The 26096-nt window shown below is 61.7% G+C and overlaps 2 protein-coding genes across 2 annotated transcripts; one reads left to right on the plus strand and one right to left on the minus strand.

The window, feature by feature from the left end:
* Nucleotides 1-1609: 1609 nt before the first annotated feature.
* LOC141725956 (uncharacterized) lies at nucleotides 1610-5932 on the minus strand. The gene is made up of 4 exons (XM_074530116.1): nucleotides 5734-5932; nucleotides 4898-5083; nucleotides 4213-4316; nucleotides 1610-3556 (listed from the first exon to the last, which is right to left on the minus strand). Exons 1-4 carry the CDS (start codon nucleotides 5930-5932, stop codon nucleotides 2468-2470), a joined length of 1578 nt encoding a protein of 525 aa, XP_074386217.1. The 3' UTR covers nucleotides 1610-2467.
* On the plus strand, nucleotides 5931-25974 carry PDE4A (phosphodiesterase 4A). The gene is given in 19 exon segments (XM_074530117.1): nucleotides 5931-5964; nucleotides 6071-6102; nucleotides 6170-6222; nucleotides 6224-6415; nucleotides 9697-9808; nucleotides 9810-9913; nucleotides 10557-10599; nucleotides 10723-10772; nucleotides 10884-10954; nucleotides 11832-11944; nucleotides 14536-14629; nucleotides 15504-15673; nucleotides 16140-16238; nucleotides 18143-18307; nucleotides 19278-19377; nucleotides 19468-19622; nucleotides 21225-21347; nucleotides 22745-22927; nucleotides 23864-25974. Coding segments are annotated over 19 exon segments (2286 nt in total). The 3' UTR covers nucleotides 24257-25974.
* Nucleotides 25975-26096: the final 122 nt, after the last annotated feature.

The following is a 26096-nucleotide window of genomic DNA, read 5'->3' on the forward strand; positions in this document are numbered from 1 at the left end:
TGTCTTCATCAGACCCTTGATGGTCCTTCTGAAATGTGTCTCACTGGCTGCATCCAAACCTTGTGCTCGAAGAGCATTCCTAATTAGGGCAGATTGGGCCTTTGGGGAAGAAGGGGCTGCAAAGCATTTCCTAAAGCATTTTCTACTCCAATTTCATTGTGAGGAAATGCACCTGAAGGATGATGCAGGGATTAGGATTGAGACTAAGATGAGTTTGGTGGGTCAACTTTGCTTTGAGAGCTTGAGAAGCACAGGAAAGCCCAAGTGATGATCCCAGAGGGTGGAACACAGAGGTTTCACCCTCCCAGATATACAAGGGCCTTAACCTTACAACCACTGCTCTCAGCACGGAGCTGTCTCAATGCTGCGTTAATGTTTTCTCCTCTCTGTGCATGTATGGAATTGAAATCCCTCTTGGGGAGGAAGCTTATTCCAAGTAAACTCCGAAACAATCAGCTGGAAAAAACCCTGAAATGTTCTTCCACTTGATTTGCTGCTCCCTGCCAAATGCGTGTGCATGCCAGGTCTTGAGCCTGGTACTGGAGCTGAGCCTTGAAGGAGGAATTGTCTACACAAGGCTTCTCCTTCAGTTTTGGGATCCAGTGCTGACTGCAACCAGCTCTGGTGAGTGAAGCGATCATAAATACGCCTCATTTCTGTGCGGCTCATGAAAAATGAAGAGCAGGTTTGGCCCAAGGCAGGGGTTGTGGTCAGATCCTGTCTGCCCTGCACGGAGTTTTTGGTCCCTGGGAACCTCTCGTGTGGGGCAGGAGTTCCTGTGGCAGCATCTCCTGCTGGGCTTCACTCCCAGATCCTCCAGTAATGAAATCTGAGGGTTATCTGGCTGCACTGGCCAAAGGTGCTCTGCTAAGACACCTTCTCCTTCAATTCTTTCAGGTCCCATCAGCTTTCATAGCCTTGGATATTTTTAAATCCTTTGGCATTTGAAACAAATCCCAAATCCCAGCTTCTCCGAAGGCCCAAGGGTTGGCCAAGGGCGGAGCTGTGCTGGGTTTGTTGGTGGTGCCTTGTAGTGAACAGCGTGTTCAGAGCTGCTCTGCTGCTTCTGCCTATCACTGTGACAGGCAAAGAGTGTGCTGGGATATGATAAATCACTGAATTGTCACGTCTGAATGCTGCTTGCAATGAAAACATTGTGGATAAACCCTCCTAAATGGTGTTAAATTTGTCTGCTGTATTTCTTCCCTCCCACCCCACCACTGCTGCTCTAAGTATGATCCCTTAGTAGCTCCGTCTTTCTTTGTGTTTTGTTTGACATTTATGCCCACTTTCCCCAAAGCTCTGGGGGCTCTTTTTAAAATATGATATTGATTTTTTCCTTGGTTTTAAAAAACTCTGAAATACACACACACACTAAAGAAGCAGGTTTCCGTGGCTCAGCCCTGAGTGGTGAAGGAAGAGCAGCAGGAAGGGTGGTTTGTGGTGCTGGAGAAAGTGTCTGCAAGGCTTAAAGGAGCATCCCATTTCCACTGATGGCTTTTGTTTTTGAAGATCTGGAAAGAGTGCGAGTCCCTCGTTCCGGTTTGGATGTCTTGTTTTAGGAAATGTGTTCTTTCAGCTCCTGGAGAGCAAAGTTTTGGGTTCATCCTCGCATCCTCCAGTCTTGGTGGCTCTGTTGGTTTTTTTATTTCCCTTTCTCTGCCCTTTTCGCTGCCCTCACTCCCCTGACGGCTGCTGGGGATGCGATTCAGGCGCTCATCACTGCTCTGCAGCTTTACAGAGCTAAAACTGACCGGGCCTTTCACCCTGCTCTCATAGCAGGGGTGCAGAGTGAGGCACACGGCAGGGCAGGGGTTTTCTCTGTTGTTTTGTCTTCTGGTTTGATGTTTAACACACGAGGCAGAACCCAAAGCCCTGCTCACCCTGTCAGGCTGGGCTGCAGGGCAGCACATTGACAGCAATTGTGGCTGCGCCACAACCACAATCAATCTGACACAAAAAGGGTTTAAGGCTTCCAACAGTGGCTGAGCTGAGCCCAGCCTGGGTCTGACTCAGTCCCTGATCTGTGTGAAGCCATCTTCTGTGCTTTCCTGAGGCTGGGACAGCTGCAGAGGTTGCTCTCCGTGAGCACAGGATGGCAGCTGTGGGCTGAAACCTAATGGGGTTGTGAGGGATTTAAAAGAAAAAACATTACAATGTCTTTGTCAGTCTTCCATGCTCACTTAAGCTGGCTGTTGGTGATTTGTAGTATTTGTTAAAATAAAAAACAAATGCTTTCCTTTTATAAGTAAATATGCTATGAAGAGGGCTTCAAAGGAAAGGTGATTAGTTACTATGCAACTGTTGCTAAATTCATTAGTTGATGGCCCATATACTGCATTTTTAAATGTTACTGATACCTGATACAGACCATTCCCAAGCTCTTTGATAATTATTGATCAGCCATCTGCATCAGCATCATCTGCATGAGCGGTGATGGCCGAAAAGCAGGACGGAGAGAAAGGGGTTAAGCTGTAGGCAGGAAAGGGAAGGCAGAAACCAAGCAGCGAACAATTGGCACCTGGGCTCCATTGAAGACTAAAAGTGGGGAAACATGGCTTAACTGAGAAATCTGCACGAATCCCCATCCCACATTCTCTCTCTGGTTGCTGTTTCCATATTCCCTGGCCCATTCCCATTCCCAGTCCCGCCCACCAATCCCAGTGCAAGGATTTGCATAACCCCGCCCCTCCGTTTGGCCACGCCCACCGCTAGCTGTAGCCGTGTCCTGTTCCTTCCCAGTGCTCCCAGTAAGAGCGGTACTGGGGAGAAAGCGCTCCCAGTTCCCTCCCAGTGCTCCCAGTAAGAGCGGTACTGGGGAGAAAGCGCTCCCAGTTCCGTCCCAGTGCTCCCAGTAAGAGCGGTACTGGGGAGAAAGTGCTCCCAGTTCCCTCCCAGTGCTCCCAGTAAGAGCGGTACTGGGGAGAAAGCGCTCCCAGTTCCATCCCAGTGCTCCCAGTAAGGGCGGTACTGGGGAGAAAGCGCTCCCAGTTCCCTCCCAGTGCTCCCAGTTCCTTCCCAGTGCTCCCAGTAAGAGCGGTACTGGGGAGAAAGCGCTCCCAGTTCCCTTCCAGTGCTCCCAGTAAGAGCGGTACTGGGCGGGAAAGCGCTCCCAGTTCCGTCCCAGTGCTCCCAGTAAGAGCGGTACTGGGCGAGAAAATTCCACCCTGGTCCCCCACCGGACGGACAGACGGGACAGAGGGACGGGGAACGGAGGGGACAGAGGGACAGAGGGACAGAGGGACAGGACAGAGGGACACAGGGATAGAGGGACAGGCGGACAGAGGGGACAGAGGGACGGGGGATGGAGGGACAGAGGGACAGAAGGACAGAGGGACAGAGGGACACGGGGACAGAGGGACAGGCGGACACAGGGGGACAGACGGACACGGGGGGCACCGGGGACACGCGGGGCCGGTGCCGGGGTGGGGTGGGGGGGGGTGGGGGGGGGAGGAGCCGCCCCCGCCGCGTTTCCGCCGCTGTCACCGGGGCCGCTCGCGCCGGGGACAAAGGCGGGACCATGGCGGGGAGCGCCGCGGCACCGGGAGGCGGCCAGGTACGGGAACGGCACCGGGAACGGGAACGGCACCGGCAACGGCACCGGAGACCCGCGCGGGGCCGGGGCCGGTGCGGGCGTGGGAGGAGCCGCCCCCGCCGCGTTTCCGCCGCGGTCACCGGGCGCTCCCGCCGGCACCGGCGCCGCTCCCGCCGGAAACAAAGGCGGGAGGATGCCGGGCAGCGCCGCCGCACCGGGAGGCGGCCAGGTACGGGCACGGCGCCGGGAACGGCACCGGTACCGGCACCGGGCGGTCCCTTCCTCCGGTCCCTGCCGCAGCCAGAGCCGCCCCCCGGTGCCGGTGCTGCCCCGGTACCGTGAAACGGCCGGGACCGGAACCGCAGCGGTGCCCGGAATGCGGAATTTGGGTCTGGCGGGTTCCGGGCCCGGGAGCTGCGGGTCCGGCGGTGCCGCCGGTGCCGGTGCCGGTGCCACGGTTTGCGATGCCGCGGTTTCCTTGGCAACCCGTACCGGGAGGAGCCGGGGGGCGGCCCGGGATGGGAGCGGGACTGCCCCGAGCCCACCGGGACCCCCGGGCGGTGCCGAGCGTGGCGGGGCTCAGCCCGGGATTACCGGGGACTACCGGGGATTACCGAGGGTTACCGGGGATTACCGGGGGTTACCGGGGGTCCCCCTCACCCTCCTCTCTCCCGCAGGTGCCGCCGCCCCCCGGGGGTCGCCCCGCGCGGGCCCCGCGCCCCGAGCCCCGGCCCCCGACATGAACCGGAACCGGAGCGGCGTGGCCGGGCCCGAGCCGCAGGTCAGGGGAACCGGGGGCACCGGGGGCGGGCGGGGGCTCCGGGCCGTGCCGTGCCAGGCTCCGTGCCAGGCTCCGTGCCAGGCTCCGTGCCATGCCGTGCTGTTTGAGGCCGTGCCCTGCCGGGTGATGCTGTGCCGTGCCCATCCGTGCCAATCCATGCCGTGCCGTGCCCATCCGTGCCAATCCGTGCCGTGCCGTGCCCATCCGTGCCGATCCGTGCCGTGCCGTGCCGTGCCAATCCGTGCCGTGCCGTGCCGTGCCGTGCCGTGCCGTGCCGTGCCGTGGGAGGCTCCCTGGCCATGCCGTGCTGTGCCACTCGCTTGCCAAGCTGTGCCGTGCCGTGCCGTGCCAGTCCCTGCTGTGCCGTGCCGTGCTGTGCCATGTGGTGAGAGGCTGCCTGGCCGTTCCGTGCCGTTCCGTGCCGTTCCATGCCCTGTGCCCCGCCGGATGATGCCGTGCCGTGCCCGGCCATTTCTGCCTGGCTGTGCCGTTCCGTTCTGTGCCGTTCCGTGCCGTGCCGTGCCGTTCCGTTCCGTTCCGTTCCGTGCCGTGCCCCCCTGACGCCCCCGCGCCCCCCGCAGCCCCCCCGGGCCATGGCGGGCCCCGAGCTCCGCCGCGGCCGCCGCCGCCTCTCCGGGACCCCCCAGGTGCCCCCCGAGCCCCCGCGCCCCTCCTCGCTGCCCCTGCCCGCCCCCAGGTACCGGACACCGGGGGGACACCGGGGGGGGACACCGGGGGGGGACACCGGGGACAGCGGGGGGGAATCCCTTAATTAGGGGGGGAATCCCTTATGAGGGGAAGAATCCCTTAATTAGGGGGAAATGCCTTAATGGGGGGGAATCCCTTAACTGGGGAGGGGGGAATCCCTTAATTAGGGGGGGGAATCCCTTAATTAGGGGGAAATGCCTTAATGGGGGGGAATCCCTTAACTGGGGAGGGGGGAATCCCTTAATTAGGGAGGGGGAATCCCTTAATTGGGGGGAATCCCTTAATTGGGGGCGGGATCTCTTAATTGGGGGGGGTCGCCGCAGGTCGGGGATACCCCAGGGGGGGTCCCCATGAGGGGGGGTCCCCATGAGGGGGGGTCTGGGGGTGTCCCCGCCGTGGGGAGGGGGGGGGGGGGCGATGTCTGTGCGGGGGAAATCCCGGGGGAGGGGGGGGGATCCGGGATCGCCGTGCTGGGAACACCGGGAGGGATCCCCGGTTACCGGGGGGAATCCTCTGTTACCGGGAGGGATCCCCGGTTACCGGAGGTGGGGATCTCCCGTTACGGAGGGGGGGGGATCCCCGGTTACCGGGGGGATCCTCTGTTACCGGGAGGGATCCCCGGTTACCGGGGGGAATTCTCTGTTACCGGGAGGGATCCCCGGTTACGGGGGGGGGATCTCCCCTTACGGAGGGGGGGATCCCCGGTTACCGGAGGGGGGCGGCGCCGCCGTGCCTCTGCGTGGGGGGGTCCGCGGGGTCCCGGGGCGGGGCCGTTCCGGGGCCGGGGGAGGTCCCGGGGCGGGGGGAGGCGCCGAGCGGGGCGCGGGGGCGGCACCGGCGGCAGCACCGGCAGCGGCGGCACCGGGAGGTTCCCGCCCGGCTCTTTCCAACCGGTTGCGCGGGGCCATGCGGAGCCCGGCACCGGGAGGAGCCGCTGCCGGTACCGGGGATCGCTGAGGAGGGACCCCGGAACCGGCACCGGGGGGGCTCTGGTACCGGGGGGGGGGCTCCGGGACCCGCTCCGGTACCGCCACCGTTACCGGCAGCGGCTCCGGCAGCGCGGGCGGCTGCGGTGCCGGTACCGGCGGCGTTGCCGGTTCCCCCGGGGGCGGCGATGATGGAGCCGGTGCCGGGCTCCGGGGCAGAGCCCGTCGCTGTCGCTGCCGGTGCCCCGGGAGGGCCCGGGCCCCCTGCGCCCACCCGCAGCACCTCTGGCGCCAGCCCCGCACCCCGATCCGCATCCGCCACCGCGGCTTCTCCGACACCGACCGGCACCGGCCCCGGCCCATGGAGCGGGCGGATGCCGTGGACACCGGGGACCGGCCCGGGCTGCGCAGCGCCCGCATGTCCTGGCCCTCCTCGCTCCACGGCACCCCCGGCACCGGCAAGCGGTAGGTGAGACCCCCGGGACCCGCGGTGCTCTCTCCGGTACCGCTACCGGGGGCGGGAGCTCCCCCGGCGCCATCCCGGTACCGGTACCGGAGGTGAGATCTCCCCTAGTGCCATCCCGGTACCGGTACCGGGAACCCCTCAGCGTCCTCTTGGGACCGGGATTGGAGGCGGGATCCCTCCCCCGGTATCCTCCCGGTACCGGGATCAGAGGTGGGACCATCCCCAAATCCCATCCCGGTACCGGTACCGGGATCCCCCATCCTCATCCCGGTACCGGGAGCCCCCCATCCTCATCCCGGTACCGGGAGTCCCCATCCTCATATCGGTCCCGGTACCGGGAGCGCCGATCCTCATCCTGGTACCGGTACCGGGAGGCCCCATCTTTATCCCGGTACCGGAACCGGGAGCCCCCCCGCATCCTCCCGGTCCCGGAGGGGCACTCGGGGGTACCGGGGCCCCCCGTCCCCGCCTCCTCCCGGTGTGACCCCCGGTGTGGTCCCGGTACCGGCCCCGGGCGCTGCGGGGATCCCGGAGATTTTGGGGGGGAGGTTCCGCCCCCGTGTCCATCTGTCCCCGTTCCTGTCCCCGTTCCCGGCGGGGAAGTTTTTTCAGTTTTTTCAGTTTTTTTCAGTTTTTTCGGGGAAAACAACTTGGGCAGGCGGCGCCGCCATGTGCGGGAGCTCCGCGTCCTTCCGCCGCTCCGGCCTCATTAGCGCCGTTAATTTATGCACAGGAGGCTCGGCAGATGGCCGGGGCTCGGAGCGCGGCTGCTGGGGGGGTGATTTCCTCCTTTCCTTCCTCCTCCTCCTCCTCATCCTCCTTCCCCGAGGCTGCCGAGCAGCTGCGGAGGGCGGCGGGGGGCGGGATCCCCCCGGTGAGAGCCCCCAAATCCCCCCAGACTCAGAGTTGGGGTGCGGGACCCCCAAACCCGCTATCCCGGGGCGGCAGGGCCGGGATCCCCCCGGTGAGAGCCCCCAAATCCCCCCAGACTCAAGGTTGGGGTGCGGGACCCCCAAACCCGCTATCCCGGGGCGGCGGGGCCGGGATCCCCCCGGTGAGAGCCCCCAAATCCCCCCAAACTCGGGGGTTTTGAGGGGTCGGGGTGCGGGACCCCCATTCCCGCTGCCCCGCGCCCGCTGTCCCGGTACCGCCGGGATTGCCGTGCCCGGAGCGGAGCGGGGCCGGAGGCGGCGGAGATTCCAGGCGGGATCGGCCCCGGAGCCGCGGCCGTGCCAGGATCCGGCCGGGATCCGGATGGGATCCAGCTGCCGCCGGCTTTTCCCGGCTCCCGGAGGCTTTCCCCGGCTCCTGGAGGCTTTCCCCAATTCCCGGAGGCTTTTCCCGGCTCCCGGAGGCTTTTCCCGGCTCCCGGAGGCTTTCCCCCGTTCCTAGAAGCTGTTATCCGTTCCCAGAGGCTGTTCCCAGCTCCTGGAAGCTTTTCCCAGCCTCCAGAGGCTTTTCCTGGCTCCTGGAGCCTTTTCTCGGCTCCTGAAAGATTCTCCCATCTCCTGAAAGCTTTTCCCAATTCCCGAAAGCTTTTCCCAATTCCCGAAAGCTTTTCCCGGCTCCCAGAGGCTGTTCCCAGCTCCTGGAAGCTTTTCCCAGCCCCCAGAGCCTTTTCTCGGCTCCTGAAAGATTCTCCCATCTCCTGAAAGCTTTTCCCAATTCCCGAAAGCTTTTCCCGGCTCCCAGAGGCTGTTCCCAGCTCCTGGAACCTCTGTTTCCAGCTCCCGCAGCCTTTCCCCAGCTCCTGGAAGCTGTTATTTATCAGCTTCTGGAAATTGTTCCGAGCTCCCGGAGCCTTTTGCCAGCCCCTGGAAGCTTTCCCCATCTCCCGGAACCTTTTCCCGGTTCCCGGGAGCCCCGGAATTCTGCCGGTACCCCCGGGATTCCGCTCCAACCCCGGGATTCTCCCGTTCCCCTGCCGGTGCCTCCCCGGCCATGGCGGCTCCGGCGCTCCGGGATCCGCTCCGGGGCGGATGAGTCACCGGCGGCCGCCGGGGATGAATCACGGCCGGATCCGCGGGGCCGGGGGGGAAATCCCGAGGGAAAGGTCCCGGTGCCCCCTCCCGGTGTCCCGCTCCTCCTCCTCCTCCTCCTCATCTTCCTCCCCATCTCAATCGCATCCCGCCCCTCTCTCCATCCTCATCCTCATCCCCAATCCCTCCTCCCTGCCCCATCCCTTCCTCCTCCTCCTCATCTTCCTCCCATCTTCATCCTCCTCCCCGTGTCTCTCCCATCCCGGGACACCCCCGGATCCATCGGCAGGACCCCCCCCCCCCCCAATTCTGGGGGGCTGCACCTGGGGGATGCCCCCGATCTCGCGGTGCGGACCCCAGACCCCGTCCCGAAGCGGGGCCAACCCTTGGGGTGCCGCCGGGTGTTCCCCCAAGTGTCCCCGGGGTGCCCAGGGGTCCCCGGCCGCCCCCTCATCTCGGGCCGGGGGGAATCGATCCCGCGGAAATTCCAAACCCGCCGCGTTTTTTTCCTTCTTTTCCTTTTTTCCCCTTTTTTCCATTTTTTCCCTTTTCCTCCCGGAGCCCGTTGCTAAATTTGCCGCGTGAGTCACCCCCACCCCCACCCCCAGGCAGCCCCCCCGGCTCCCCCCGGGGGCGGGACGGGACCCCCAAAATGGGGCCGGGGAGCCCCCAAGGACCGGGGACCCCCCAGGGCTGGGAACCCCCCCAGGGCTGGGAACCCCCCCCGATTTTGGGAACCCCCCAGGTTTGGGGAGCCCCCCAGTTTCGGGACACCCTTAGGTTCAATGGCTCCCCAAGAGCCGGGGACTGAACTGGGGGGGTCTGGGGGCTCCAGGATTGAACTGGGGGGTCTGGGGGCTCCAGGATTGAACTGGGGAGTGCAGGATTGAACTGGGGGGGATCCATGGATGAACTGGGGGGTCTGGGGGCTGCAGGATTGAACTGGGGGGTCTGGGGGGGCTACAGGGTTGAACTGGGGGGGTCTGGGGGCTCCAGGATTGAACTGGGGAGTGCAGGATTGAACTGGGGGGGGGGGTCCATGGTTGAACTGGGGGGTCTGGAGGGGCTCCAGGATTGAACTGGGGGGGTCTGGGGGCTCCAGGATTGAACTGGGGGGGTCTGGGGGCTGCAGGATTGAACTGAGGGGGTCTGGGGGCTGCAGGACTGACCTGGGGGCTGCGGGATCCAACTGGGGGGGGTCCAGCATTGAACAGGGGGGGTCTGGGGGCTGCACGACCGAACTGGGGGCGCCGCTGGGGGGTCCCGCTCTGTCCCCCCACGTGTCCCCGCTGTCCCCGCAGCTCGGAGGCAGAGAACGGCCCCAATGGCCCCAATGGCCCCAACGGCCCCTGGGGGGGGGCGCGGAGCCCCCCCGAGCCCCAGCCCAGCCCGGGCCGGGGTCTCCAGGCCGCGCCCCCCCCCCGCGCAGCGCCGCGAGTCCTTCCTGTACCGCTCCGAGAGCGACCTGGACGCGTCCCCACGCAGCCTCTCCCGCTGCTCCTCCGTCAACAGCGACGCGTGAGTGCCAAACCGGGACCCCCGAAATCATCCTGAGACCCCCAGGGACCCCCCGATATCCCCCAGAGACCCCCGAGCCCAGGGACCCCCCCAGACCCCGCAGAGCCTCTCCCGCTGCTCCTCCATCAACAGCGACGCGTGAGTGCCGAACCGGGACCCCCGGGACCCCCAGGGACCCCCCGATATCCCCCAGAGCCCCCCGAGATCACCCCGAGCCCAGGGACACCCCCAGACCCCACAGAGCCTCTCCCGCTGCTCCTCCGTCAACAGCGACGTGTGAGTGCCAAACCGGGACCCCCCAAAATCATCCTGAGACCCCCAGGGACCCCCCGATATCCCCCAGAGCCCCCCGAGATCCCCCCCGAGCCCAGGGACCCCTCACACCCCGCAGAGTCCCCTGAGATAACCCCGGGACCCCCCCCCCAATATCCCCTTTTCCCATCCCTCCAGCCCCTCTCTGATCTCCCCTCAGGGACCCCTAAAATTCCCCTCAGGATGATCCAAAATTCCCCAGAGACCCCCCCAATATCTTCTCAGAGACCCCCCACCCCCCCCCCAGGACCCCCTGAATTGAGGGAGGGTCCAGGGGGGGGGTCCCAGATCCTCTGCCTGACCCCCCCCCCCTCCTCAATTTCCTTTCCAGCCACGGCGAGGATTTGATCGTCACCCCCCTTTGCTCAGGTACAGTGAGGGTTCTGGGCGGCCTGGGGGGCTCTGGGGGGTCTCAGGGGGTCCTGGGGGGTCTCAGGGGGTCCTGGGGGGGTCTCAGGGGGTCTGTCCCCCCCTCAATCCCTCCCTGCCCCCCCCAGGTCCTGGCCAGTCTCCGCAGTGTCCGCAGCAACCTCTCCATCCTGACCAAAGGCTCCACCCCCCCGGGCTGCACGTGCGTGACCTTTGACCCCTGACCTTTCACCTTTCACCTTGACACCCCCCCCAATCCGAAATTTGAGGTCCTGGCCAGCCCTGACCCCCCCCCATTGCCCCCCCCCAGGCTGTCGCCCCTCGGATCGCAGCCCCCCCCCAGCACAGCCACGATCTCAGGTGAGGGGTTTGGGGGGCTGGGGGGGTTTGGGGGGCTCGGGGGAAACTGAGGCATGGACGGGCAGCTCTCCCCAGGGTAATGGGAGGGTCCCTGAAATCCTGCAGGGTCCCCCCACAATTCTGGGGGGGTCCCCATGCCCCCCACCCCCTCCCCTTGGGGCCCTTCCTGTTCCTGGGGTCTCCTCTGGCCCGGGGGTCCCCCAGTGCCACCCCCAGGGTCCCCCATGTCCCCTGTGTCACCTCAGTGCCACCCCCAGGAGGGTCCCCCTGTCCCATCACAGTGTCCCCCCCTGTCCCCTGTCCTGGGGGTCCCAGGGGCGCTGTTCCATTCCTGGGTCCCAGCGTCCCTGTCCCAGTGTCCCTGTCCCAGTGTCACTGTCCCTGTGGCACTGTCACTGTCCCCATTGTCACTGTCCCCTGTCCCATTGTCCCTGTCCCTGTCCCTGTGGCACTGTCCCTGTCCCAGTGTCACTGTCCCCCGTCCCTGTGGCACTGTCCCTGTCCCCATTGTCCCTGTCCCTGTCCCAGTGTCCCTGTCCCCATTGTCCCTGTCCCTGTCCCAGTGTCCCTGTCCCCTGTCCCTGTGGCACTGTCACTGTCCCTGTGGCACTGTCACTGTCCCCATTGTCCCTGTCACTGTCCCAGTGTCCCTGTCCCCCTGTCCCTGTGGCACTGTCCCTGTGGCACTGTCACTGTCCCAGTGTCCCTGTCCCTGTCCCTGTGGCACTGTCCCTGTCCCAGTGTCCCTGTCCCAGTGTCACTGTCCCTGTCCCATTGTCCCTGTCCCTGTCCCTGTGGCACTGTCCCTGTCCCAGTGTCCCTGTCCCTGTCCCTGTGGCACTGTCCCTGTCCCCAGTGTCCCTGTCCCTGTCCCCAGAGGCCACGTCCCAGCAGCTGGCCAGGGACACCCTGCAGGAGCTCGATTGGTGCCTGGAGCAGCTGGAGACGCTGCAGACGCACAGGGCTGTCAGCGAGATGGCCTCCAACAAGGTGGGGACATGGGGGGACACTGGGGGACACCAGGGGACAGCAGGGGAGCACAAGGACAGTGGGGGCACCGAGGGACAGCGGGGGCACAGCAGGGCAGTGCTGGCATCTGGCATTGGTGGCACTGGTGGCCCTGGTCACAATGGTGGCTGTGGCTGTGTCGGGCTGTTGGTGGCACTGGAGGCTCTGTTGGTGTCCCCTGGTGGCCCTGGTGGCCCTGGCGGCCCTGGTGTCCCCTGGTGGCCCTGGTGGCCCTGGTGGCACTGGTCACAATGGTGGCCATGGCTGTGTCAGGCTGTTGGTGTCCCCTGGTGGCACTGATGGCACTGGTGGCCCTGGTGGCACTGGTGGCCATGGCTGTGTCAGGCTGTTGGTGGCACTGGAGGCTCTGTTGGTGTCCCCTGGTGGCCCTGGTGGCCCTGGTGGCACTGGTCACTATGGTGGCCGTGGCTGTGTCAGGTTGTTGGTGGCACTGGAGGCTCTGTTTGTGGCATCCCTGGGGTGTCCCCAGAGTGTCCCCAAGCCCCCCTGGCCCCAGGGTGTCCCTGTCACTTCCCCGTGTCCCCTCCGGGTGCCCCCCAGGAGGGACCCCCACCCCAACGGGCCCTGAGCAGGGTCCCCGAGCCCTTCAGGGGGGTCCCCAACACTTGTTCAGGGGTGTCCCTGACCCTTTTTTGGGGGTCCCCACACTCTTGAGGTGTCCCTGGCCCTTTTTTGGGGGGTTTGGGGGGGTCCCCACATTTTGGGGTGTCCTCTTGGAAGTCTGCGCCGTTTTGGGGGGCTCCCTGACCCTTTTGGGGGCGTCCCCCACCCGTGTCCCCCCCGTGTCCCCTCCGTGTCCCCTCCGTGACCGTGACCGTGTGGAGGGGGCGGGGCAAGGGGCGGGGGCAAGGGCGGGGCCAGGCCTCGCGCAGGCGTCCGGACCCCCCCCCGCCCCCCCCGCCCGGCGCTCCGCGGCCTCCGCAGCCCCGAGCGGAGCCCCCCGGACCCCCTCGGCATCCCCAGGACCCCCCAAAAACCCTCGGGGACCCCTCCGGGACCCCCCCCGCATCCTCCGCATCCCCCTCCCTGCCCCCCCAGGGCTCCCCAAGACCCTCCGGACCCCCTCCAAAAATCCTCCGGACCCCCCCAAACCCCTCCGGACCCCCCAAACCCTCCGGACCCCCCAAACCCCTCCGACTCCCCCAGACCCCTCCGGACTCCCCCAGACCCCAACCCATCCCCGCGTCCTTTTGCCCCGCCCCTCCCATGGGCCCCCAGTGACCCCCCCGGACCCCCCCCCCCATCCCGGGGGGCCCAGGACCCTCGGGGGGGGCTCAGGACCCCCGGAAGGAAGAGGAGGAAGAGGAGGGAGGCCTTCACCCTCCCTTCACTCCCATCTGGCTCTGGGGGCGATGTGAGCCCCCCCCGTGCCCCCTCATCGCGGGGGGGGGGGGGCTGGCGCTGCCCCCTGTTCGCGGGGGGGGGGCCCGGTTCCCCCCCCCCCTCAGAGCCCCCCGAGACCCCCGGGCCATGCCCGGGCCCTCCCCCGGGCCCTGAGCGGGAACCGGGCCCCCTCACGGGCCCCGAGGGCGAACGGGGGCCTGTCCGGGCCCTGAGCACCGATCCGAGCCCCTCCCCGGGCCCCGAGCACCGATCCGGGCCCACCCCCGGGCCCTGAGGGGGAACCGGAGCTCTCCGGGCCCCTCACGAGCCCTGAGCGCCGTTCGGGGCCTGTCCGGGCCCCCCCCGGTAAATCTCGGGGTGCCCCTGAGGGTTGAGGAGGGGTCGGGGGGGGGGGTCCTGCGCCCCCTCCCCCACAATCCCGGCCCCCAAAATGCCGCTGGTGGATTTCTTCTGCGAGAACTGCGCCAGGCCCTGGCTGGTGGGGTGGTGGGACCAGGTAAGGGGGCGGGGGCAGCGGGGAGGGGGGGCAGTGGGGGAAGGCGGGTCTGACCCCCCCCCTCCCGAGCCCCTCAATGGCACGGGGAGGACTCTCCCACCCCCTCCCTGCATGCGCCCCCTCCCCAAAATGCGCACTCACCTCGTTTGGGGTCGTGTTGTGATTTGGGGGACCCTGGGGGGGCTTTTCCCCCTCAGTTTGGGGCGGGGGAGGGGTGCAGGAGCTCCGGCACGTGCGGGATTTGGGGAGGGGTCTCTGAGAGGGGCGGGGCTTTGCGCTGTCCCCGCCCCCCCCGGTACAGAAAGGGTTAAACGCCCCCCCCTCCGTGGGGCGGTTGCCATGGAGCTGGCGGTTGTCATGGAGACGGGACGGCGGCTCCTGATTGGTTGAGGGCGCGGGGAGGAGCAGGGAGGCTCCTCCCACCCCCTAAATTGGGGAGGGGGCAAATGGGGGGGGTGGGAAGAATGGAAGTGGGGAGGGGGCACCAGTGCCACCAGTGCCCCCCCAATGCCACCAGTGCCACCAGCACGGAGGGGACCTGCGGGATGGGGGGTCTGGGGGGGGTCTTTGGTGGGGGGAATTTGTGCGTGGGGAGGGTCCTGGGGGTCCCAGGTGATCCCAGAGGGTCCCTGGGGGCTTCCAGATGATCCCCAGGATCCCAGGGGTCTCTGGGGGTCTCCCCGGGGGTCCCTGACCCCCCTGTCCCCCCCAGTTCAAGCGGATGCTGAACCGGGAGCTGTCGCACCTGTCCGGGATGAGCCGCTCGGGGAACCAGGTGTCCGAGTACATCGCCAGCACCTTCCTGGGTGGGTGAGAGACCCCTGAGACCCCCTGAGATCCCCCCCGGGACCCCTGGGATACCCCTGAGACCCCTGAGACCCCTGGGAGACCCCTGAGACCCCCGAGACCCCCAGGAACCAGGTGTCTGAGTACATCGCCAGCACCTTCCTGGGTGGGTGAGACCCCCGAGACCCCCTGAGACCCCCTGAGACCCCCCTGAGATCCCCCCGGGACCCCTGGGATACCCCTGAGACCCCTGAGACCCCTGGGAGACCCCTGAGACCCCCGAGACCCCCAGGAACCGGGTGTCTGAGTACATCGCCAGCACCTTCCTGGGTGGGTGAGACCCCCGAGACCCCCTGAGACCCCCCTGAGATCCCCCCGGGAACCCCCTGAAACCCCCGGGACCCCTGGGATACCCCTGAGACCCCCGAGACCCCCCAGGAACCAGGTGTCCGAGTACATCGCCAGCACCTTCCTGGGTGGGTGAGACCCCCCTGAGACCCCTGGGACCCCCCTGAGACCCCTGGGATACCCCTGGGATACCCCTGAGAGACCCCTGGGATACCCCTGGGATAGCCCTGGGACCCCCGGGACACCCCCTGGATACCCCCCTGAAAATCCCTGAGACCCCTGGGATCCTCGGGACCCCCTGCCCATGCTGTCCCCCCCCAGACAAACGGCTGGAGGTGGAGACCCCCAGCCCCTGTGAGCCCCATAGGGACCCTCAGAGCCCCCCAAAGCCCCCCAAAGCCCCCCAGAGCCCCCCAGAGCCCCCCATTTCCCCCCGTTTCCCCCCCCCAGACAAGCAGCCCGAGGTGGAGATCCCCAGCCCCTATGAGCCCCCCATAGCCCCCCCAGAACCCCCCAGAGCCCCCCAAAGCCCCCCATTTCCCCCAGACAAGCAGCCCGAGGTGGAGATCCCCAGCCCCGGCCCCCCCGAGCGGGACAAGCGGCGCCGGCTGCCCCCCGGCTGCGACCCCCAGGGACCCCCCCGGGACCCCCCCCAGGACCCCCAGCCCCTGCCCCGCTATGGCGTGGAGACCGACACGAGGAGACAGCTGGGAAAGGTGAAGGGGCTGGGGGGCTTTGGGGGGTCTTGGGGGTGTCTCAGAGGGGTCTGGGGGCTCTGGGGAGGGTCTAGAAGGGACTCAGAGGGCTCTGGAGGGGTTTGGGGGGGTATCTGGGGGGTCTCAGGGGGTTGGAGGGATGTCTGGAGGAGCCTTGGGGAGGGTCTGGGGTCTCGGGGGTTTTTGGGGGGTCCAGGGGGGTCCAGGGGGTGTCTGGGGGTTATCTGGGGGATCTAAGGGGGTCTTGAGTAGGTCAGGGGGGGTCTTGTGGGTGTTCAAGGGTCAGGGGTCTCGGGGGAGCTTCTGGGTTTGGGGGTCTCAGGGCCGTTTGGGGGGGTCCTTGGGGTGGTTTGGGGGTCTTGGGGCAGCTCAGGGGGGGTCTCAGGGTGGTTGGGGGGGGCTGTAGGGAGCAGAGGGGGGGTCCCCACCAATCCCACCCCCCCTATTTCCCCCCCCCCCCCCCCAGGAGTTGGACAACCTCAACCAGTGGGGGCTGAACATCTTCAGGGTCTCCGAGTTCTCCAACAACCGCTCGCTGAGCTGCATCATGTTCACCATCTTCCAGGTGACCCCAAAACACACCCTGGGACCCCAAAATACCCCTGGGACCCTCAAAATACCCTGGGACCCCCAAAACTGCCCCGGGACCCCAAAATACCCCTGGGACCCCCAAAAATACACCCTGGGACCCCAAAATACCCCTGGGACCACCAAAAATACACCCTGGGACCCCCAAAAATACCCTGGGACCCCCAAAATACACCCTGGGACCCCCCAAATACCCACTGACCCCAAAAATACACCCTGGGACCCCAAAAATACCCCTGGGACCCCAAAAACTGCCCCGGGACCCCCAAAAATACCCACTGACCCCCAAAAATACACCCTGGGACCCCCAAAAATACACCCTGGGACCCCCAAAAATACCCTGGGACCACCAAAAATACACCCTGGGACCCCCAAAATACCCTGGGACCCCAAAAATACACCCTGGACCCTAAAAATACCCTGGGACCCCAAAAACTGCACCTGGACCCCCAAAAATACACCCTGGGACCCCCCAAAATACCCTGGGACCCCCAAAAATACACCCTGGGACCCCAAAATACACCCTGGGACCCCAAAAATACACCCTGGGACCCCCAAAAATGCACCCTGGGACCCCCAAAAATACCCACTGACCCCAAAAAATACCCCTGGGACCCCCAAAATGCACCCTGGGACCCCCAAAATACCCCTGGGACCCCCAAAATACACCCTGGGAACCCCAAAATACACCCTGGGACCCCCAAAATACACCCTGGGAACCCCAAAATACACCCTGGGACCCCAAAATACACCCTGGGGACCCCCAAAATACTCCTGGGACCCCCAAAAATGCACCCTGGGACCCCCAAAAATACCCACTGACCCCAAAAACTGCCCAGAACTCAAAACTGCCCCTGGACCCCCTGAGCCCCCCTCCCTGCTTCTGGGTGTTTTTTGGGTACATTTTGGCTGTGTTTGGGTGCATTGTGGCTGTATTTTGGGTTAATTTTGGGTACATTTGGGTACATTTTGGGTACAATTTGGGTATATTTGGGTACATTTTGGGTACCAGGAGCGTGACCTGGTGCGCACCTTCGCCATCTCCCGAGCGGGCTCTCCTGGGCTGTGTTTGGGTACATTTTGGGTATATTTGGGTACATTTTGGATGGTTTTGGGTCCCAGGAGCGTGACCTGGTGCGCACCTTCGCCATCCCCGAGCGGGCTCTCCTGGGCTGTGTTTGGGTACATTTTGGGTACATTTGGGTACATTTTGGGTACATTTGGGTACATTTTGGGTATATTTGGGTACATTTTGGGTACATTTTGGGCCCAGAGCGTGACCTGGTGCGCACCTTCGCCATCCCCGAGCCGGCTCTCCTGGGCTGTGTTTGGGTACAATTTGGGTATATTTGGGTACATTTTGGGTCCCAGGAGCGTGACCTGGTGCGCACCTTCGCCATCCCCGAGCGGGCTCTCCTGGGCTGTGTTTTGGGTACATTTTGGGTACATTTGGGTACATTTTGGGTACATTTGGGTACATTTTTGGGTCCCAGGAGCGTGACCTGGTGCGCACCTTCGCCATCTTTGAGCGGGCTCTCCTGGGCTGTGTTTTGGGTTAATTTCGGATGGTTTTGGGTCCCAGGAGCGTGACCTGGTGCGCACCTTTGCCATCCCTGAGTGGGCACTCCTGGGCTGTGTTTTGGGTTCATTTTGGGTACATTTTGGGTACATTTTGGGTCCCAGGAGCGTGACCTGGTGCGCACCTTCGCCATCCCCGAGCGGGCTCTCCTGGGCTGTGTTTGGGTACATTTTGGGTATATTTGGGTACATTTTGGGTCCCAGGAGCGTGACCTGGTGCGCACCTTCGCCATCCCCGAGCGGGCTCTCCTGGGCTGTGTTTGGGTACATTTTGGGTATATTTGGGTACATTTTGGGTCCCAGGAGCGTGACCTGGTGCGCACCTTCGCCATCCCCGAGCGGGCTCTCCTGGGCTATGCCCAGGCCCTGGAGCAGCACTACCACCCCGACGTGGCCTACCACAACAGCCTGCACGCCGCCGACGTGCTGCAGTCCACGCACGTGCTGCTGGCCACCCCCGCCCTCGACGTGAGACCCCAGACCCACGGGGGGCCGTAAACGGGTGGGGGGATCCATCAATAGGACGGGGTCTCCTGTATGGGTGGTGGGAGCCACTGTAGGGCCCCGTTCAGGGGTGGTGGGAGCAGTTGTGGGTGGGATTTTGGGGTGAGGGGACCCATAATTGGGTGGGGGGTCCCATAATTGGGTGGGGGGTCCCATAAATGGGTAGCGGGACTCATCAATGGGGTTCCATAAATGGGTGGGGATCCCACAAATGGGTGGGAGGGTCCCATAAATGGAGGGGATTCCATAAATGGGGAGGGGGATCCAAAAATGGCAGGGGAGATCCGTAAATGGGGAGAGGGGGGGTTCCATAAATGGGGAGGGGTCCATAAATGGGTGGGGATCCCAAAAGTGGATGAGGGCTCTCATAAATGGGTAGTGGGATCCATAAATGGGTGGGAGGTCCCATAATTGGGTGGTGGGAGCCATAAATGGGTGGGAGGTCCCATAAATGGGTGGTGGGAGCCATAAATGGGTGGTGTGACCCGTAAATGGGAGGGGTCCCATAATTGGGTGGCAGGTCCCATAAATGGGTGGGAGGTCCCATAAATGGGAGGGGTCCCATAAATGGGTGGGGGGTCCTGTAAATGGGAGGGGTCCCATAAATGGGTGGGGGGTCCCGTAAATGGGAGGGGTCCCATAAATGGGTGGGAGGTCCCATAAATGGGTGGAGGGTCCTGTAAATGGGGGGTTCCCATAATTGGGTGGGAGGTCCCATAAATGGGTGGGTTCCCATAAATGGGTGGTATGACCAATAAATGGGAGGGGTCCCATAAATGGGTGGGGTCCCATAAATGGGTGGAGGGTCCTGTAAATGGGAGGGTTCCCATAAATGGGTGGGAGGTCCCATAAATGGGAGGGTTCCCATAAATGGGTGGGGGGTCCCGCTGGGTTCTGGGGGGGGTCTGAGGGTGGTCCCTGTCCCCCATCCCAGGACGTCTTCACCGACCTGGAGGTCTTGGCCGCCCTCTTTGCCGCCGCCATCCACGACGTCGACCACCCCGGGGTGTCCAACCAGTTCCTCATCAACACCAGTGGGTGCCAGGGGGTCCTGGGGGTCCCTCCCTGTGTCCCGGGGGTCTGGGGGTCCCTCCTGTGACCCGGGGGTCCCTCTGTGCCCCCAGACTCGGAGCTGGCGCTGCTCTACAACGACGAGTCGGTGCTGGAGAACCATCACCTGGCCGTGGGCTTCAAGCTGCTGCAGGAGCAGGACTGCGACATCTTCCAGAACCTGAGCCGGCGGCAGCGGCAGGCGCTGCGCCAGATGGTCATCGACATGGTCAGCACCACTGAAACACCCCAAAATCCTGCTAAAACACCCCAAAATCCTGCCCTAAAACACCCCAGAACCCCCTGAGCACCCCTAGGTGCTGTGCCAGATGGTCATCGACATGGTCAGCACCACTGAAACACCCCAAAACCCGACTAAAACACCCCAAAATCCTGCCCTAAAACACCCCAAAACTCCCTGAGCTGCGCCAGATGGTCATCGACATGGTCAGCACCTAAATCCTGCTAAAACACCCCAAAATCCTGCCCTAAAACACCCTAAAACCACCCCGAGCTGTGCCAGATGGTCATCGACATGGTCAGCACTGAAATCCTGCTGAAACGCCCCAAAATCCTGCCCTAAAACACCCCAAAACCACCCCGAGCTGCACCAGATGGTCATCGACATGGTCAGCACCTAAATCCTGATAAAACACCCCAAAATCCTGCCCTGAAACACCCCAAAACCACCCCGAGCTGCACCAGATGGTCATTGTCATGGTCAGCACCCAAAACACCCCCAAAGACCCCCAAAATTCCCCCTCAATCCCTTGAAAACCCCTCCTGGACCCCCCAGCCCTGCCCTGGCTGCTCCCTGGCCCTGCCCAGGCTCCCAAAAAAAACCCCCAAAACCCCAAAATCCCCCCCAAAGCCCAGCATGGTCCACTGACCCTGCCAGCCCCAAATCCCCCCTGAGCCCCCTTTGTGCCCCCCAGGTGCTGGCCACGGACATGTCCAAGCACATGGAACCCCCTAAATCCCCCCTGTGCCCCCTAAATGCCCCTTTGTGCCCCCTTTGTGCCCCCTTTGTGCCCCCTTTGTGCCCCCCACGTGCTGGCCATGGACATGTCCAAGCACATGGAACCCCCTCAGACCCCCATGAACCCCCCATGAACCCCCTAAATCCCCCTTTGTGCCCCCTTTGTGCCCCCTTTGTGCCCCCTTTGTGCCCCAGGTGCTGGCCACGGACATGTCCAAGCACATGGAACGCCCTCAGACCCCCATGAACCCCCCTGAACCCCCCTAAATCCCCCCTGAACCCCCCTAAATGCCCCTTTGTGCCCCCTAAATGCCCCTTTGTGCCCCCTAAATGCCCCTTTGTGCCCCTTTGTGCCCCCAGGTGCTGGCCACGGACATGTCCAAGCACATGGAACCCCCTCAGACCCCCCTGAACCCCCTAAATGCCCCTTTGTGCCCCCTTTGTGCCCCTTTGTGCCCCAGGTGCTGGCCACGGACATGTCCAAGCACATGGAACCCCCTCAGACCCCCCTGAACCCCCTAAATGCCCCTTTGTGCCCCCTTTGTGCCCCTTTGTGCCCCAGGTGCTGGCCACGGACATGTCCAAGCACATGGAACCCCCTCAGACCCCCATGAACCCCCTTTGTGCCCCCTTTGTGCCCCCTTTGTGCCCCCTAAATGCCCCTTTGTGCCCCTTTGTGCCCCCCAGGTGCTGGCCACGGACATGTCCAAGCACATGGAACGCCCTCAGACCCCCATGAACCCCCCTGAACCCCCCTAAATCCCCCCTGAACCCCCCTAAATGCCCCTTTGTGCCCCCTAAATGCCCCTTTGTGCCCCCTAAATGCCCCTTTGTGCCCCTTTGTGCCCCCAGGTGCTGGCCACGGACATGTCCAAGCACATGAGCCTCCTGGCCGACCTCAAGACCATGGTGGAGACCAAGAAGGTGACGAGCTCGGGGGTGCTGCTGCTGGACAACTACACCGACCGCATCCAGGTGGGGGGGACCCCAAAAACGGGGCATGGGGGGGTCCCCAAGGGGTCCTGGGGTGGTCTAGGGGGTCCCCAAGGGGTCCTGGGGGGGTTTCAGGGCTCTTTGGGGAGGTCTTGTGGATGCTGGGGGATCTTTGGTGGCATCCCTGTCCCCATGGTGGCCCTGTCTGTCCCAAGGGTGGCCCTGGTGACATCCTTGTCCCCCAGGTGGCCCTGTCTGTCCCAAGGGTGGCCCTGGTGACATCCTTGTCCCCTAGGTGCCCTGGCCGTCCCTGAGGTGGCCCTGGCCGCCCCTAGGTGACACTCCTGTCCCCAAGGTGACCCAGGTCACCCTGTCTGTCCCCAAGGTGGCCCTGTCTGCCCCAAGGTGTCCCTGACCACCCCTAGGTGACACTCCTGTCCCTGAGGTGTCCCTGTCTGCCCCGAGGTGGCCCTGGCTGTCCCCCAGGTGATGTCCTAGTGGCCCAGGTGGCTCTATCTGCCCCAAGGTGGCCCTGTCTGTCCCCGAGGTGTCCCTGACCACCCCTAGGTGACACTCCTGTCCCCAAGGTGACCCAGGTGACCCTGTCTGTCCCCAAGGTGTCCCTGGCTGTCCCCCAGGTGGCCCAGGTGACAGTGCTGTCCCTGAGGTGGCCCTGGTGGCATCCCTGTCCCCCAGGTGGCCCTGTCTGCCCCAAGGGTGGCCCTGGTGACATCCTTGTCCCCTGAGGTGGCCCAGGTGACCCTGCCTGCCCCGAGGTGGCCCTGGCTGTCCCCAAATTAGCCCAGGTGGCCCTGGCCGTCCCTGAGGTGTCCCTGACCACCCCTAGGTGACACTGCTGTCCCCAGGTGACGTCCTAGTGGCCCAGGTGGCCCTGTCTGTCCTCAAGGTGGCCCAAGGTGGCCCTGTCTGCCCCGAGGTGTCCCTGGCCGCCCCCAGGTGACACTCCTGTCCCCAAGGTGTCCCTGTCTGTCCCGAGGTGTCCCTGGCTGCCCCCAGGTGACACCGCTGTCCCTGAGGTGTCCCTGACCACCCCCAGGTGACACTCCTGTCCCCCAGGTGTCCCTGTCTGTCCCCAAGGTGTCCCTGTCTGTCTGCCCCCAGGTGTCCCTGACCACCCCCAGGTGTCCCTGTCTGTCCCGAGGTGTCCCTGGCCGCCCCCAGGTGACATCCTAGTGGCCCAGGTGGCTCTATCTGCCCCAAGGTGGCCCAGGTGTCCCTGTCTGCCCCCAGGTGTCCCTGTCTGCCCCAAGGTGTCCCTGGCCGCCCCCAGGTGACACTCCTGTCCCCAAGGTGTCCCTGACCGCCCCCAGGTGACACTCCTGTCCCCAAGGTGTCCCTGACCGCCCCCAGGTGTCCCTGACCGCCCCCAGGTGTCCCTGGCCGCCCCCAGGTGACCCAGGTGTCCCTGCCCTCCCCAGGTGCTGCGGAACATGGTGCACTGCGCCGACCTGAGCAACCCCACGAAGCCGCTGGGGCTGTACCGGCAGTGGACGGAGCGGATCATGGAGGAGTTCTTCCGGCAGGGGGACCGGGAGCGGGAGCGCGGCATGGAGATCAGCCCCATGTGTGATAAACACAGCGCCTCGGTGGAGAAATCACAGGTGAGACACACCTGGGGACACCTGGGGACACCTGAGATACACCTGAGATACACCTGGGGACATGGGGACACACCTGGGGACATGGGGAGTACATGGAGATCAGCCCCATGTGTGATAAACACAGCGCTTCCGTGGAGAAATCACAGGTGAGACACACCTGGGGACACCTGGGGACACCTGGGGACACCTGAGATACACCTGGGGACATGGGGGGTACATGGAGATCAGCCCCATGTGCGATAAACACAGCGCTTCCGTGGAGAAATCACAGGTGAGGGACACCTGGGAACACACCTGGGGACACCTGGGGACATGGGGACACACCTGGGGACATGGGGACACACCTGGGGACATGGCGGGTACATGGAGATCAGCCCCATGTGTGATAAACACAGCGCTTCCGTGGAGAAATCACAGGTGAGACACACCTGGGGACACCTGGGGACACCTGGGGGGACACAACAGGATCAGCCCCAGGTGTGACAGCGCCGCCAGCAGGAAATCACAGGTGCGGGTCCCTGCTTGTCCCCAATGTCCCCATTGTCCCCTCACTGTTGCCATTTCCAGGTCGGGTTCATCGATTTCGTGGTGCAGCCGCTGTGGGAGGCCTGGGCCGAGCTCGATCACCCAGAGATGTCCCAGGGCTGTCCCTCTGTCCCAGGGCTGTCCCTCTGTCCCAGTGTCACCCTGGCTGTCCCAGTGTCACCCTGGCTGTCCCCTGATGTCCCTGCTGTCCCCTCCATAGGTTGGATTCATCGATTTCGTGGTGCAGCCGCTGTGGGAGGCCTGGGCCGAGCTCGATCACCCATGGATGTCCCAGGGCTGTCCCTCTGTCCCAGAGCTGTCCCTCTGTCCCAGTGTCACCCAGGCTGTCCCCTCACTGTCCCCTGATGTCCCCTCACTGTCCCCTGATGTCCCCTCTATCCCCATCTCCAGGTCGGGTTCATCGATTTCGTGGTGCAGCCGCTGTGGGAGGCCTGGGCCGAGCTCGTCCACCCCGACGCGCGGGAGATGCTGCGGGCGCTGCACGAGAACCGCGAGTGGTTCCGGCTCCGGGCCCCGCCCAGCCCCGAGCCCGCCCCGGCCCCGGGACCGCCCCCGGGCCCCCCCCGCTTCCGCTTCGAGCCCCCCCCGGACGGGGAATGGGAGGGGGAGGGGGAGGGGCGGGACCCCCCCCCCGGAGCCCCCCGGGACCCCCCCGGGGAGACCCCCGGAGGAGGGGGAGGGGCGGGGGGAGCCCCCCCCGTGAGGGGGAGGGGAGGGGGCCGGGGGGTCCCGGGGCGGCACCGGGGGGCGGGGGGGTCACGGGGGGGGGTTAATTTTGGTTAATTTTATTTTTATTTAAATTTTTTATTTGGGTTCTTTTTATTTTTATTCTTTTTATTTTTATTCTTTTTTTTTTTTATTCTTTATTTTTATTCTTTTTATTTTTATCATTTTTATTTTTATTTTTTAATTACTTTTATTATTTTATTATTATTATTTTTATTTATCATTCTTATTGATTGTTTTTATTGGCACTATTTTAATTTTTTATTATTTTTATCATTCTTATTGATTATTTTTGTTTGGATTGTTTTCATGGATTATTTCCATTGATTATTTGAACTGGGATGATTTTTATTTATTATCCTTATTGGGGTTATTTTTAATTGGATTACTTTTATTTCGATTGTTTTTATGCATTATTTTAATTTGACTATTTTCATTCATTATTTTTGTTTGTATTTTTATTTGTATTTTTACTGGGATTATTTTTATTTATTATTTTTTTATTTGGGATTGTTTTCATTTTTATTATTATTACATAATATTTTTATTGGTATTGCTTTATTCGGACTTTTTTCCATTTTGGATTATTTTTATTGGAATTTTTTTAATTGGTGTTTTTTTCCTTTTGGGCGATTTTTATTGGGATTATTTTTTTATTTGGATGATTTTTATTGGAATCATTTTCATTGACGTTTCATTTTATTGCAATTTTTTCCATTGGAATTATTTTTATTTGGTATTTTTTAAAAATTGGAATCATTTATTTTTATGAGATTTCTTCTCACCAGAATTGCTTTCATCAGAATGATTTTCATCAGATTTTTTTAATTGGAATTTTCTTCTTATTATTTTTTAAGAATTCTTTTATTGAATTCTTTTTATTGGAATTCTTTTTATTGGAATTCTTTTTATTGGGATTCTTTTACTGGAATGGTTTTACTGGGATAATTTCAATGGAATTTTTTTCATTGGAATTATTTTGATTATTTTTAATCAGAATTATTTTAATGGGATTATTTAATCGGAATAATTTCCACTGGAATGATTTTACTGGAATGATTTTAGTGGAATTACTTAATCAGAATAATTTATCAGAGTTATTTAATCAGAATTATTTTTTAGTAGAGTTATTTTTTACTGGAGGGATTTTATTTGGATTCCTTTATCAGAGTTATTTTTATCGGAATTACTTTTACCAGAATTATTTTTTATCTGAATCATGATTTTATCGGGATTATTTTTACCTGAATTATGATTTTACTGGGATTCTTTTTATCTGAATCATTATTTTATTGAATTATTTTTATTGGGATTATTTTATCAGAATTCATTTTATCAAAACTATGATTTTATTTGGAATATTTTTATCGGGATTATTCTATCAGAATTATTTTTATCTGAATCATCATTTTATGGGGATTATTTTATTGGTATTTTATTTTTATCAGAATTATTTTATTTGGATTATTTTATCAGAATTATTTTTATAAGGATTAGTTTATTGAATTATTTTTATTTGGTTTATTTTATTTGGATTCTTTTATTAGGATTATTTTTATCAGAACGATTTTTCTGGATTATTTTATTTGGATTATTTTTATTGGAATGATTTTATTGGATTCTTTTATTTGCATTATTTTATTGCATTATTTTATTTGCATTATTTCCACCTGATTCATTTCGGGGTTCATTTGGGGGGGTCGGGGAATTTTTATTCTATTTTTTAAAAAACTCGAAAAGACAAAAAAAGGAGGAAAATTCCCCCCCAGAAGAGACCGGGGACCCCCAAAAAGGGGAAGAGACCCCAAAGGGGGGGGTCCCCAAAAGCCATTTATGGGGGGCGGGGCAGAGCCCCCAAATTCGGGGTTTTCCCCCCAAACTTTCCCCGCTTTGCACA

The sequence above is a fragment of the Zonotrichia albicollis genome, chromosome 32 (assembly GCF_047830755.1).
Source record: "Zonotrichia albicollis isolate bZonAlb1 chromosome 32, bZonAlb1.hap1, whole genome shotgun sequence".
Classification (NCBI taxonomy): Eukaryota; Metazoa; Chordata; class Aves; order Passeriformes; family Passerellidae; genus Zonotrichia; species Zonotrichia albicollis.

Bases quoted from the DNA above. Each gene is read 5' to 3' on its own strand.
- LOC141725956 (XM_074530116.1), bottom strand. From the start codon at position 5,932: ATGGCCCCGCGCAACCGGTTGGAAAGAGCCGGGCGGGAACCTCCCGGT. The intron at 5,084-5,733 runs GTAACCGGGGAT...CCCCTAATTAAG, and splicing joins GGCGGCGCCGCCCCCCTCCG to GGATTCCCCCCCGCTGTCCC. The intron at 3,557-4,212 runs CTGCGGGAGAGA...CCGTTCCCGTAC, and splicing joins CCCCCGGGGGGCGGCGGCAC to CTGGCCGCCTCCCGGTGCCG.